This window comes from Pygoscelis adeliae, unplaced genomic scaffold (assembly GCF_000699105.1).
Source record: "Pygoscelis adeliae isolate BGI_AS28 unplaced genomic scaffold, ASM69910v1 Scaffold388, whole genome shotgun sequence".
NCBI classification, from domain to species: Eukaryota; Metazoa; Chordata; class Aves; order Sphenisciformes; family Spheniscidae; genus Pygoscelis; species Pygoscelis adeliae.
Window position 1 is genome coordinate 284,419 of NW_008825267.1, and position 14,358 is coordinate 298,776.

The following is a 14,358-nucleotide window of genomic DNA, read 5'->3' on the forward strand; positions in this document are numbered from 1 at the left end:
ATTTTCCTTCTCCAAGCACTTCACCTTGTCCAGATAGGAAGCCAGGCGGTCATTGAGATTTTGCATGGTGACCTTCTCATCGCAGGATGAAAGCAAACAGTCGCCACCAAGACCACCAACAACCACACCGCCTCCAAGGCCAAAACCAAGGCCATTGCCATAGCAGTTGCCACCTCCATAGCTCCCACCAGCCAAGCTACCAACACTCAGTCCCCCTCCATAATTCACTCCACTGCAGTAACTCCTTCCAGAAAAACCTCTGCCACTGCCTATCCCATAGGAAGAAATCCGTGCTCCACCACCACCACCAATGATACAGCTGCCACCACTGCTCCTGCCTTTGCTAGACACAGTAATAGTCTCCTTAATGTTGCAACTCATGGCGACAGCAGTTGGAAATGCAAGCAGAAGCCCAAAGCAAGATGCACAGCTTGATATTAAATCAGACTGCGAGTTGTCCGTGGCCACGAAACTCTATTTATACCTTCCACAGTGGGTGTCACCACTGTTTCTTCTTCCCATAAGGCCGGCTACTCTAGCCATTGGTGCCAAGAATAATTTCTCAAAGGGAAGTTTCCTTTCAAGAATCCTGGTAGACAAGGAAGATACTTTACATGTCTCTTGCTAATTTCAAAAATACATTAGCAATAATGTTTTATGAATCATCAGCTTTTTGTTTATGATGCAAACTTTACAACATTAAGCCAGGAAAAACACTGTCCTAAATTATACACCAGGAAGAAATCATTAAAGGTTATTGCATCAAAGAGCTCTTTATCTCTCATTAATTTATTTTCATTTTATTTTTGAGTTGAATAAGCAGTTTTCATGCAAGGTGCTGATGTTGGAATATGTAAGATGAAAAAGAAAAAATAAATCTGAAGTTTGACTCTCGAATGATGTATGAGGAATGATGTAAGAAGTTTGTGGAAAGATCAGAGACACAGAGATTAACCTTTAAGTCTCTCCATTGGCAAAATGACAACTCCAGAACACTCTGCTACGGACAAGTGAAGCCATGGAGTGATCTTTAATGGACACGAATGAAAGGTTCTTCGTATATGATCGTGGCTCTCCATTAATTCACAAAGGATTTGTTTCTTTATGTGGACAGTGTAAAGTAAGGTAAAAATACTTTAAATATTTCCTGTTGTTCAGTGAAAAATGTTTCTGCAGTTTTCCTCATTATGGATAGTGATTGTTGCTGGGGAAGGGTGGGTGTTTTGAAACAGTGAATGGGAGTGGAAACATCCTATAGGCAATTTCTCTGTCAATATGTGCTGCATTCTAATAAGAGGTCTGGGACTACTGTCCTAGGAAATATAAAGACAGAATTGCTGATAAAGCTGGCAGAGCAATCGTCCAATACAGTTCTGCACTGGTTTGGAGAAGATGGATTAAGTACAAACTAGAGGTTCTTCTCTGTCACTAATGTCTCCAAATCTTAACTAGGCAGAGAAATTAAAAAGTAAGAATCCTTTCACTCTTCTGACGTCAGAATTCAGGCTAAGCTCATTCTCATGAGATGTTTTGCTACGACTCAAGAGCAATGGCCGTCTCTCTGGGACAACGTGTTTCTACTGGCCGTTGAGCAGGAGGCAGGTGTTCCACAGCTTTCTGAAACTAACCGTTCACTGTAAGAAATTCTCCAAGCCTGCTTCACCAGGAAACAAGTAAGATCAAACTCTTGCTCAAATCCTCACTCTGTGTCACAATGGTGGATTGGACTAGCTATTATTATGGCAAGTAAATAATCCCATTTACTGGACTGAATTATCCCAGTATTCATGGATTTGCCCATCATTTTATTGCTCTTATCCTCCTTATTTCTGTTGAAAAGATGTTTCCCCTTATCTCGGCATCCTTGGCTGTTACTTATACAGTACAATGAAAGCCAGCAGCATTCCTGTGATATCTCCAGCAGGCTGGAGACAGAGGTGTGGAGAGACTTGCTCAAAGTGGTTTACTCAAAGACAAAGAGCACGCCTGTGGCGAAGTCTGCAGTTGAACCTAGGTCTCCTGTATCAGACTGCAGTGCCTGAATGTCAGCCTGCCCTTCCAAGTTGTGCTCCACTCAGTCCCTAAATACGAAGGAGCAAAGCTCAGAATAGGTAAAAACTCTAATAAAGTTGCTGTGCATAGGAAGGAATACCTGGATTTCATTACTAGGACTGGAGAACGTAATTGGAGTCAGGGTGTGGCGGTAAGAATGAACCGAAACTGATGTAATATTGCATCGCTTGAAGCTTTGCCTGTCCTGCGTTATGATTCTTCAGGAGTTTCCCAATAACTGTCTGCAGCAAGCATCTTTTCTGAGTGAGCACACATTCCTTCCTCTGCTCCACAGTTATCATTTTAGCACATCAGAATAATGCAGGCAGAAGCATGGAATGACTTACTCCTTCGTGGGAGTGAAGGATGTCGACGTGCCTATTGCGGTAATTATTGCAGAGAGCAGAGAGGATGGCTCCTGCCCTTCTGAGGTACATTGGTCCCCTGTAGCTTTATCTATTAGACCCACCTCTTTCTGCTGTGGGTCTTCAGCAGGCACCTTTGCCCAGGATCCTCGCTTGGCACACGCTTCCTCTCTTTCTTGCTATTTTTCCTTTTTGTCTTCAGGAAACGGGTGCACTAGTTAAGCTAAGATAAAATTAAATAATTGTTCTGAAGACCTTAAAAAAATAAATTAAGCTTTGTCTGCTATTTTCATTCAGTTATTTGAACTCATAAGCTTCCTGGGTCTGTCTCATTAGCACAAAGAAATATGGAAATCTCATGGAAATGTAGTTTCCAGCCCACGGTTTGCAGCTCCATAATTTGCAGCTCCTTAATATATGGGTTGTTTCCAGGGTGTTTTCTGCTGGGGAGCTGTTTATCACAAGCTACCTTCTCATGAGCTGCTTTCCAGACGCATCCCAACTTGTAGGTCCACAAACAACATCACAGTGTCTTAGGAGCTGAGCCTGTACACCCCCGGGGGCTTTCCAGAGGCATATTCATAAAGTCTGGATCATTAGAGTCCTCCTGGCCATGTCATTAGGTCTCTTTCACCTCTCAGGAATTTAGGACAGCTCCTTTGTGAAAGTGCATGCTTTGCGCCTGCTGGACCTGGTGGGATGGGTGGGAAGGCCTTTTACATGGATACAGGGAGTCAGGTGGAGCAGCTAGATGTCAGTAGCAGTTCACAAGAGAAGGAGACTAGCCCAGACCCGGTGGGAATCAGCTGGGGCTCCCAGAAGAAAGTGGGAAGCTTTTATATGTTGTAGGTAGCCTGGAGTTTCCAGAGGACCGAAACCTGGAGGAGCGCCAGTACAGTATCTTTATATTTTTTAGAAATGAGAGTGTGAGGACTGGTAGATTGGGAAGGATCGGGGACAGAAAGGGCAGCAATGGGTTATCGTACTGTCCTTCTTTGCACCGAAGGCAGGAGAAGACAATGGGAAAGGAAAAGGGAAAGATTTGCTTTCCAACTTCTTCTCAGCCAGAGCTCTGAGAACAACTGGGATATATGCAAAGGAGTCCAACCAATGGAAATCTGCCATTATAACCATGATAAGTATCTCTTTTGATCTCTTGTGAAGCACTGGCCTTACATGTCTACTGAGAGGTTTCTGCATCAAGTCTGGGACTTTCTGTAGGGTTGGAACTGATCTTTAAGAAAGACTTGATTTAGAGTCTTGGTTTAAAAACTTCTACCTATGGCCACTCTTTTGAGTCATTATTGCAGTTGTTCCAGTGCTGCATTTTCTTATTTTGGTCTAGCCCCTGGATACTATTGGGTTTAGTGTCTGGCAGATTAAATAAAAGAAATATCACTGAGACATCTTCTCTCCGTGGTCTTTTACAGCAGGAGAAGGACACCTTTCACCTGCTCCCTGATACATTAATGATTGAGCTTCTTCAGACACTTGCTACCTCCGGGCCTTGGAGATGATGCTTTCCTGGAAGGTTTCAGGTTGTGTTAAGTCTATTTCTGTAGCAACAGAGAAATTGGTGTCTATATAAAAGAACTGATGCTAGAAAAGTGTGCCACACTATACTGTATATGTGGTCCTGAAATGTTTTTGTCTTTGTACCCTTTCTCCTCCTCCCCCGAGGCTGGCTGTTCCATAACCTCCAGCTTTTGACAGAAAAGGAGTAACCAGGAGTTTTGCTTTGTCAGGTCATCTCATAAGTGAATATGACTCCTTCTGTAACAGCCACATCACAGCATACCAGAAATAACAGCAGCCATTCCCAGTGCTGCTGTTTTAGCTGTGAACCTGCAGGGTGGAGTGGACATGTAAAACCAACCACTGCTTGGTTTTCTGGACCAACAGACAATTTAATCCTCAAAACACCCTCCAGCTCATAATGGCTTTTAACTGAAAATTCTCCAAACCCAGAATGACTCTGGCCGGTTCCCATGGCTGCACCCACCAAAAGTGCTCCAGGGCCCTGAGTTACCAAACTGCTGCCCTCGCTTCTCTGGGCAGGTCAGTGTCAGGACGCCTGCACGCTACCACGCCAGTCCACACTGACTCAGCATCAGCTACATGGCTGCTGTTTGAGGCCCAAAGGAGGGTGTGGTCTTTGCCTTGCTTGTGAGGTTTAAGACATAATGGCTCTGTGTATCCAAAGGCCCTAGCTGGCTTTTTTCTCCATTGTATTCTCTGTTGAGCTGCACTTTTTCAGCTTCTGTCCTGTCCTCTCCAGTTCTCCAAAGAAGGTATGTTTAATGTAAAGATGATCTTTCAATAGTTCCTGATGTTCAGGAACATGAAACTCTCTGAAATAGAAGGATGACCAGTTGTCCTGACCAGTGACTCAGTCACTATGTGAAAATAGATAGGAAAATAAGCCTTTTGCTTATTTCCAGCAAATAAGCAAATAATATTTGCTTATTATTATTTGCTTATTTCCAGTCCTTTTCCCAATGGGAAGATTCCTATAAAATGCAAGGAATATGTCGGAATATAAGCCACGTCAGCAGAAATTGAATCAGCTGTGGAGACCAAGATTTCCTCTTCAACCTAATCACAGTCTCCAGGCTGGATGATGAAGTATGAGAGGGCATAGCCCAGATGTGTCAGCACTAGACTGGCAATCTGTCTCCAGATGTTCCATCTCTGACTTTCAAAATTTTTCTGAAATCATGTTTGAGCACAGTGTTCTGTGGGAAGCACACAGGCATCTGCCTGATTAGGCTGTCTATGTAGATCATGCAGGAACGGGCAACGTATGCTACAGGCTTTGACAGGGAGGAGGTGGACAAGACCTGCAAGGTCAGCGAGGCCATTCTCTGGCTCCCACTGGCAAAGCAGCTTTGTTCCCAGTGGAGTATGTTCCTGACCAGTTTAGCTGGCCCTTGTGCATGGATCAGCACCTGATTTTCTAAAGGAACTCAGTTTCCAGACACAGGTTTCTTGATTGCATCAGGCAGAAGCAAAGTTTTATTAGAGACATTTTTTCACCAGCAGGTACATTAGTGATCATACTACTGGTTTACTCCAGCAATAGTCATGGTGGTTGGGCACACGCAGCAATACAGACCAGAAAAAGCAAATAGCAAAACAAAGCAGAATGTGGCCCAATGCTCTGCTTATCCCTCTGACACATCGCTTAGCATTGCTGAGTAATACAAAAGAGCATGCGCCTTGCTCTTTGCAGGGGCATACAGTAAATATTCTCTCTCTTTATCCATGGCTCTGCTTCAGGCTTCTCTTGTTGGATAGTCTCATTTCTCTGCTTAATCACAAATCCTTCTGCAAGGCACTGCAAGGAGAGATCAAAGGAAACATTACTTTGTTTATAGCAAAAATAGAATCTTTCCCACACTGTCATTCTATACATGTGATCATTTCACAAGCCAATTCAATTAGAATTTCAGATAAATACTGTCCCTTCCTGGAAGGGTCTCATTGTTGCCTGCCAGTCAGGCAGATGGGATTTGTAGCTAGCTTGAGCATGGTTTGCCCTTTTACATAAAAATGCCAAATGGTGGAAGCTGCAGACATTGCACCAGCAGCAATCTGGATGAGGGAATGGCATCAGGGTCCTTGCCAGAACAATGCCCCTGCTCACATTCATTCTCCTGGACCAACTGTCACCATATTTCTTTCTTTCTTTTTCAGTTTGGCTGGAAGTTTCCCCCTGTAATAGTACAGGCAGTTTTCTGCCAGTATTCCCATGATTCCTGCTCTGCTTTCTCCTATTCTTTCCTTTGTCCCAGATTTCATGTCAGTCCTTTCTCCATGTTCTCTGTGGCTTTCCTGCCTGCTAACTCTCTCCTTCTCCTTTCTATCCCTCTTCACCCTCCTCCCTTTTTGCAGTTCTCATGCTTCCTAGCAGAGCCACAGCTCCTGAAAGCACCTGTTGTGGCCACTCCTCTGCAGCCTCCCATCACGCATTTCCCAGTAGCCTCACAATAAAACTTTCAAATAGCACCTGAAAGCTATGTGGGAAAGATCTTTGTTGCTGCCTGTCCTTGTTGCATTGGAATAGAGAAGACTGTGGAAATCTTGTAGAGTGTTGCAGGTCTTACCTTGTATCTCCGCAGCTGCACAGGATGGCATCTGGGAAGATGAAGTGTAAGTGTGGCTTGTTCTAATGATACCTCCTCCTCCTATTCCACTTGCTCTTGTAACTCCTCCTCCTAGACCCGAAGACTGACCAATTCCTCCTTGCTGACTAAGGGAACAGGAAAATAACATTTTAGTGAAGGAAATGACAGATAAACTAGAACTACAGTTTGTTCATTGTCCCTGCTGTTCTCAATCTGTTTTCCTCTTTGGCATAGAATTGGCAGAATGTTGCAGTGAGCTTTCTTCCTGTGGCAATGGCTGGCACGGGGTAGGGAAGCAGATTATCACCATTGCTTACCAGGCAGCCAGAATAGGTCAGTGAGGGTGAAGGAGCTGTGCAGTGCCTCCACCTATTATTCACTTTGCTTTTATGCTAAAATACCCAGGACACGGGTATTTTGTTGTATCATTTGGTGCATCTCAAGCCTACTTACATAAGGTCCTGCTGTCCGCCCTCCAGCAGGCAGCGGTATGTATGGATCTCCTGCTCCAGACGGCATTTGACGTCCAGCAGGATCTTGTACTCTTGGTTCTGGCACTCCATTTCTGCACGCAGATCAGCCAGTTGCTGCTCCACGCACGTGATCTGGCTCTGGAGCTCAGCAAGGTGGTTATTGTAGCGACACTCTGTCTCAGCCAGCGAGGATTCCAGGTTGTCCCTCTGAGGAGTGACATGTGGCACAATACAAATACAGGCATGAGAAATACTGCATTTAACTACGAATTCTTACATCAAAGCATAACTGTGAGACAGCTGAGCTTTACACCAGCTCACCACCCACCTGGCTGAGCTGAGCCTGGAGCTCGATTTCCAGGGCTTGCAATTGGCGTCTCAGTTCGGTGACTTGGTTGTTGCACGTCTCTACCTCCTGACCGCTTGTAATAACCTCCCGATTCACCTCCTCAATCTGAAAATCGCCAATCCAGAATAAAGGTGTTCAGGGAATGCGTAATGTAAGTCAGATTAAGTATTAAGGAAAGAGCAGAGAAGCTAGCAAAAAACATGAAATGAGAAAGGTTTTGGTGAACTCTCTCATCCTAATGGAGTGTAAACCCTGCTCGTCATTCCTCTTGCTCTTCCAATACTACTGCAGTCCAATTCTTCTCACTACTTACTGCTTTGTAAAGAGTTCCCCCTCAAGTCTCACTGACATGCAGCAATTCCTGTCACCCCATGAAAAGGACACAGAGTGGCAGTATCCCCTGTGTCAGTTTGAACCAACGCTGAATGCTGTTACAGTATGTTGTGTGGTTTTAACAGCTAATAAATCACTGTAGAACCATTGCCAGGGTATTAGCCTGGGAAAGTCAGAGCTGAGTAAATTTACTCACCTTGCACTCATACCAGTCCTCAACTTCTTTGCGATTGCGTTCAATCAGTGTTTCATACTGGCACCTCATCTCCTCCAGGATCTTCCTCAGGTCTGGTCCAGGACAGGCATTGACCTCCACGCTCACATCTCCAGTCGATTGTTTCCTCAGACAGCTCATTTCCTGGAAACACCACCCAGATCATGTCATTTTTTAAAAAAGAGGGAAAAAACTGAGGAAGCTTAGTTCCCCTGTAGGGAAGAGCATAGCCCCTCTCTGGCAGAGACCCTCTCTGCTGGACATTCACAGCGCCTAGTTCACATGTATCATCTCCATTAACCACTTGCCCCTCCGCAGCCAGCACCCCAGGGTGGGGACCACGGAGAGGGAGGGTGATGGATCCTGCATGAATTAACGCTTTTGATGTGAGAGGGGCAGGACCCTACCTCCTCGTGGTTCTTCTTCAGGCAGCAGAGCTCCTCCCGCAGCGACTCCAGCTGTGCCTCCAGGTCAGACCTGCAGAGAGTCAGCTGATCCAGGACTTGGCGTAAGCCATTAATGTCAGCCTCCACGCTCTGGCGCAGGGCCAGCTCCGTCTCGTACCTGAGGGTGAGAAAGAAAGCAAGAAAGAGTAGTCAGTGTCCGACACCACCATTTGCTCTTTTTTTTTTTCATTTGACCATCCATCTTTCTTACAGCATTTTCCTAACTAGCCTCACAGGATGCTAAGATGCAGTCTGAGGCCTGCTCTGTCAAATCTGCCCTCAGTCTGCCTTCCCTGGGGCTTTTTCACTGGGGCGGAGGTGTCGCTCACTGCGTTTCAGTGCTCCAACAAGAAAAAACAAAAGCTTCCCCTTTGAAAGACACCATGTGCCAGAAAGGCAGCTCAGGTGAACCCACGCTGCTCCCTGTCTGTGGATGCCTTCTGCCTTCTGAGGAACGCTAATCTCCACACAAGAACATCTCGTTCTCCCAAACTTTCCATCCTGGAACTGCCGCTCATTAAGGCAGCTCTAGAGGCAATGGATGAAAGAGCTTTTCTACATAACCTTCAGCCTGTCCTGACCAGAGGATCACAGGAGACCTGTCTGACAGCTTCTTCTCACCAGCTCTGCGAGCGGGAGCGCAGTGACCGAGGAGCAGTCAGTTCCTCGCGTGTGCTGTGTGCCAAGGGGTACTCACTTCACTCGGAAGTCATCGGCTGTCATCCTGCTGTTATCGATGTTCAAAATGATCTTGTTGTTGTCTATGGTTGCGCAGACAATCTGGAAAAATAATATTCGCTCCTGAAGTCTCTTCCCTGTATCCTCAGGCTCAAGTGTAGCCATTGACCGGTGCTACCAGACCTAAACTCTTTCTCCCTCTCTTTTTTTTGTTTTAATATTGAGTAGCAGGCATGGGGGAGGTGAGGAGCATGGCAGTCACTGGGGTGAGTGTTCAGTGAAGTACGGCGGAGGCATTAAAATGCTAAAATACGTGGTTCAGATGCAGACAGTTAGGGAGGTACAATCAGTGTTGTCCAGCACCTGCCACAATCCACCTAACCTTTTAAATCTAAATCTTACTTTCATGGATAAGAGATTTAAAAGCTTTGTTTCAAGACTTAATTATAAGTCTGCCTCATTCCGTCTGTTTCCTGGATTCTTTTCACTTTATTATTCTTTGTGCGTTGACAACCTAGAATTTTTGCTAAACACACTTTACAAACAAATGTTTTTAATTTTAATTGCATACTCAAAATGTGTTACGGCAATGCTCTCTTTGTTCTTATTTTTAATTAGATGTCCTATATTTCCCAATTCTATATGAAAGAGTAAACTTGTAAAAAAAGGAGATAACGTTTAACTGGAATTCTGCAAGACTGATGACAGAATAATATAGATTCAGGCAAATTAACATGATCCTTTTTTTTTTTTCCTCTTTTAGTTGCTTTCTTGGCATATATCTATTTTTTTTAAACACCTTGGCACAAACCTAATTCAGAAAGACTACTGAGCCGATCCAGATGTATTCTATGAACATAACATTTTCCCCTTCGAATATATCTGATGAATAAAAGCAATGGAGGCAGTCCAAACACTCAAGGTTTTTACCTTTAAGCTCAAGGGCTTTCTACAGGCAGTTATCTTAATGGCTGTTTACAAAAAGCATTTTACAATAATGAAATGTTACTCTTGGTAACTGCATTAAGTTGTGAACGAACACTGTGGGAGAAGCTTACAAGGGAGAAAGCAGCTGAGAAATGATGTTACCTGATTTTGAAGGTCTTCTATTTCTTTATAATAGCAGCTGTAGTCCCGTGGCTCACAAAAAGGGCCCTGCTTGGCATACCACTCCCTGATTCTGCACTCCAGGTCAGCATTTTCTTGTTCCAGGCACCTCACCTTGTCCAGGTAAGAAGCCAGGCGGTCATTAAGGTTCTGCATGGTAACCTTTTCATCACCAGAAAGAAGAATGCCATCACCACAAAAACCACCTCCAACTACCCCTCCACCAAGACCAATACCAAGGCCACCTCCAATGCCACCGCCAAAGCGAGCACTGCCACCGCTGAATCCAATGCCTGAACATCCTCCGAGGACAGGGGCTCCTAAGCCACCTCCATAGTTTCCACCAACCAAACTGCCAGTACTCAGTCCTCCTCCGTAATTCACACCACCACAGTAGCTTCTACCAGAAAACCCTCGGCTACCCCCTATCCCGCAAGTCATGTATCTTCCAGAAGAGACTGAGGAGATCCGTGCTCCTCCACCACCACCACCGCCACCAATAACACAGCTGCCACCGCTGGTCCTGCCCCTGAGAGAGCCAGTTGTCTGCTTAATACTACAACTCATTTTGAGGACAGCTGCAGATCCAACCCAAAGCCCAAAGCAAGATGCACAGCTTGATATTGAATCAGACTGCAGGTTGTTTGTTGCCGCAGATCTCTATTTATACCTTCCAAAGGGGGTGTCACCTATAGGGTGTTTCTTCTTCCCACGGGGCTGGCTAGTCTTGCTGTTTATGCCAAGAATAAATAGCCCACAGGCAGTTTCCCTCTAGAAATCCCAGTTCACAAGGAAGATACTTTACATGTCAGCAGCTTATTCCAAAAAGTAAAATAATGTTTTGTGAGTCATGAGCTTTTTGTATGATGCAAACTTTACACAAGTCAAGAAAAAAAGTTGCCCTAGATTATGTACAAAGAAGAAACATTGGTATTTATAACATCAAAGTGCCTTTTATATTTTATTAATTTGTATTTATTTTATTCTTAGTCCAATAAACATTTTTATATCACATGCTATGGTAGAGTCCAGGGAAGAAAAATGGGAAATCAATATAAATTCTCACTTCTGAAAAGCATGAATAATAGTGACTGTAGTAGTGAGAAGACTGGGGATATCGTGGTGTAGAAGTCTGTCACCTGGCACAATGACAGACAATAGGTCTAACACATGCTTTACTGTGAGATTTCTTAAATTGCTGAGGTAATTCCCCCGTGGGTTTAGTTCCCCATTTGTGGCTTACATTTCTCCGGTCGTGCAAACTTGCTCACAGTTTGTGAAGATCAGGCCTGCTAAATGTTGGAAGTTCCTATTTATCTCTGTGTCTAGGTGTTACATGGACTTGATGTAAGCTGAAGTGTATGAAGTACCTCTCTGAAGTTATTTTTCAACTATTTTGTTTGCTGTCCATGCTGCCTCAATTTGTGGTGATCATAGATAAAGAGAGATGACAGGAAAGGGAGTATCTATGGGCGATACGTCCAGTTCCCTGGATGGACTGAGATGTGATCCAGCAGATCTTTGCCATTACTAAGATTGTGCTGAGCACAAAATAAGAAGGAGAAAAGCTTTCTGCATTTCTTAACTGAGTTTTTCAGAGTAGTAGCAGGCATTAGCGCAGCCTAGCTAGTCATGGGAGCACAATCTCCAAAACCAGGCAAGCAATAGCCAGAGGAGCGTTCGGAGAACTGGCTCCGCCAGCGCAAGTATCTTTCTCGAGCAGACTGCTGTAATGAGAGGATATTCTGTTCTTCAGGGGACGGAGGCTTCTGTTCCCTACAGGGTGGAATTTCCAAACAACTCTTACTCACAAGTAACCTTTGACTCAAGTATGTCCATATTTGCAGGAGCAGTTGTGATAAATCCTCTTTGGTGATGAGTGTGACACCTGACAGGGAGCCCTGAGAGCAGCCATCACCTCTGGACAGACGGGCAGGGAAAACCCATGCTCATACGCTCAGCCACCTCTCATTTACTGGTGGGAAGGCGTACTATGTGTGCAGTTAGGTGGTTTCTGTCGCCATGGCAGGAGAGCGTCCCCAAGCATATATAGATGTGATCATCTTCTCACCAGCATACGTTAGGACTCTCCACTCTCCAGTGACATAATTTATTTCTTTACTTAGATCAGAAATGATAAAAAGACGCCTACCCAAGGCTGGCAGCATCCTAGAATATTCATTATTTGGATGGTTCAGTGAAATAACTTGCTCAAGGACAGAGCCGGAGTCTGTCAGAGCTCAGATTCCTAGCTAAGACTGCAGTGCCTGAAATACAGGTCCATCCTCCCCTTAGAAACACATCCCCCATGCTCCCCACACAGCCTAGACTCACGATAGTGAAAATCATGAGCAAAAATGAGGATAGGGAGTAAATCTGCCTTTCATCCGTCATTTTGAGGAATATAATTGAAGACAGGGTGTGGCTGTAAGAGCCAACAGAAATTAATATTATGTCTGGATTGCTTGGAGCTTTGCTTCTGCTGTGTAGGTTTTCAGAAGAAGCTACCTAATAGCAATCTACAGAGAGCAGTGCTCTGGGTTGAGATTGCCTTTCTTTCCCTTTCAGAGTCTTAGGCTTAGGAGGAGACATTGCAGATACTGGACATTTCTCTACGGGTGGGCAAGGAGCACTTACGCCTGCTTCCTTCAGCAATTACCTAATAGGAAGAAGGAATAGGCCTTGCTCTACAAAACAAACTAGTTTGCAGCATTGAACAACCTTTTACATATGTCCTGGCTGAAAGGTCCACAGGCTACCGAATCACATTTTACCAGTGAGGATTAGAAACGATCATGCAATTCTTCCAAAGTACTCATATTTGGGATATAATTACATTCTCTGGAGCTTTACTGGGCTTCTGCCACTTTCACTGGGACGTGGAACATGGGATTGATACAGCAAATGCATCCAAAACCCAGTCCCTGACTAACCAGACTGTATTTTAAAACCAGTTGGTTTTTTTCTCGCTCACGTGCTGGGTAGCTGCAGCCGTGTTTGCTGGCAGGCGGGCAGCTTGCACGGCCACGTGGTAGTTTCACTCTAGGCAGTGTGGTATTGCCCTGCTCCTTACGACCATGTCAGGGCTCCGAGGCTTGGCCCTGAGACCTCGCCAGACATCGGGTGGAGGTGTATGTGTGTGTTTGCTGGCTGTATGGCTCTCTGCTTTCTCTGTGAGCCACCATCTTGTTCCGAAACATCCATCAGTACCGGCTTTCTTCCCCACTGAACTGATTTCTTTACCTCCACTTTTGTTATTATTTGTATTCCTGTAGCCTAGGAGCATAGCCTTGGAGCAGAACAATGTGTAGGAAAGGACTTTGCAAGTCTAAGTCATAAAAACGTCCCAAAAGGATTTACAACCTAAATGTAAGACAGGAGGAAACAAATGGTTTCATACAGATGGAAGTAAAGGAAGCAATGACAGGCTATTAGCCAGCATGATTAGCAGTGGTCTCAGCACAATGTCAGTGCAAACGCTGTTAAGTCTTGTGGGCATTATGAAAAAGACGAGAAATCTGAAAGTGGACAAAGAGGTAATAAGTGTAAATATTGACACATAGTGATGGGCAGCTCAGGAGGAGGCCAGAAGATGTTACGTTTCTGAGTGATGTTGTGGGCAGTGGGGTTTGGTCCTGTGGGAACTGCGACTGTCCCGGTGCACAGCCTTTTTGCAAAATGTCAGCCTGTCTATTCCACACTCTGCTCGTTTTACTTATCAAAGTTGATAATGTTTTCTTGTGTCAACTACAAGAAGGGCGTGTCTAATTCGACAGAACTTTGCTTTCATAAGCATTGCTTCAGTGATGTTTGTGCAACCATACTGGAATATGATTTTATCTTGTCACTTCTAATTACCATTAATAATTTGCATAATAGCCATTAGGCATCACTTATTAAACACTTCTTTGATGTGATACTGAGCCAGCTCCAGACCTCATGCTCCCAACTTTCAATTGCAGACCATGACTTTTTTCTGGCTAATGACTCATTGGTTTATACCACCATGTTTAGCAAAATTCCTGTAAGGCAAGTGAAATAATTATCACAATGAGTTTGGTAACAGCATGATGCTAGGTCTTAAATATACCTCAAAGACCAAAGTGATTACTCTGTTTCAGTTTCTTTCTTGCTGACTGTTCACATCTTCAAACTACCTCTGAACGTTTGCTAGTGATGAAGTAGAAGTTCAGCAGAACATGGAGGTGGACGGA

General features: G+C 44.5%; 2 protein-coding genes across 2 annotated transcripts in view; both read right to left on the reverse strand.

Moving 5' to 3' along the window:
- LOC103921632 (keratin, type I cytoskeletal 13-like) overlaps nt 1-75 on the reverse strand; it is a 4,790-nt gene extending 4,715 nt beyond the window's left edge. The window contains exon 1 of the mRNA XM_009329625.1: nt 1-75. Within this exon, the coding sequence (XP_009327900.1) occupies nt 1-66 (66 nt within the window). The 5' untranslated portion in view covers nt 67-75.
- Nucleotides 76-5,405: 5,330 nt separating this feature from the next.
- Nucleotides 5,406-10,711, reverse strand: LOC103921623 (keratin, type I cytoskeletal 19-like). The gene is made up of 8 exons (XM_009329616.1): nt 10,127-10,711; nt 9,057-9,139; nt 8,321-8,477; nt 7,896-8,057; nt 7,346-7,471; nt 6,998-7,224; nt 6,524-6,669; nt 5,406-5,754 (listed from the first exon to the last, which is right to left on the reverse strand). Exons 1-8 carry the CDS (start codon nt 10,709-10,711, stop codon nt 5,729-5,731), a joined length of 1,512 nt encoding a protein of 503 aa, XP_009327891.1. The 3' UTR covers nt 5,406-5,728.
- Between the last annotated feature and the right edge of the window lie 3,647 nt (nt 10,712-14,358).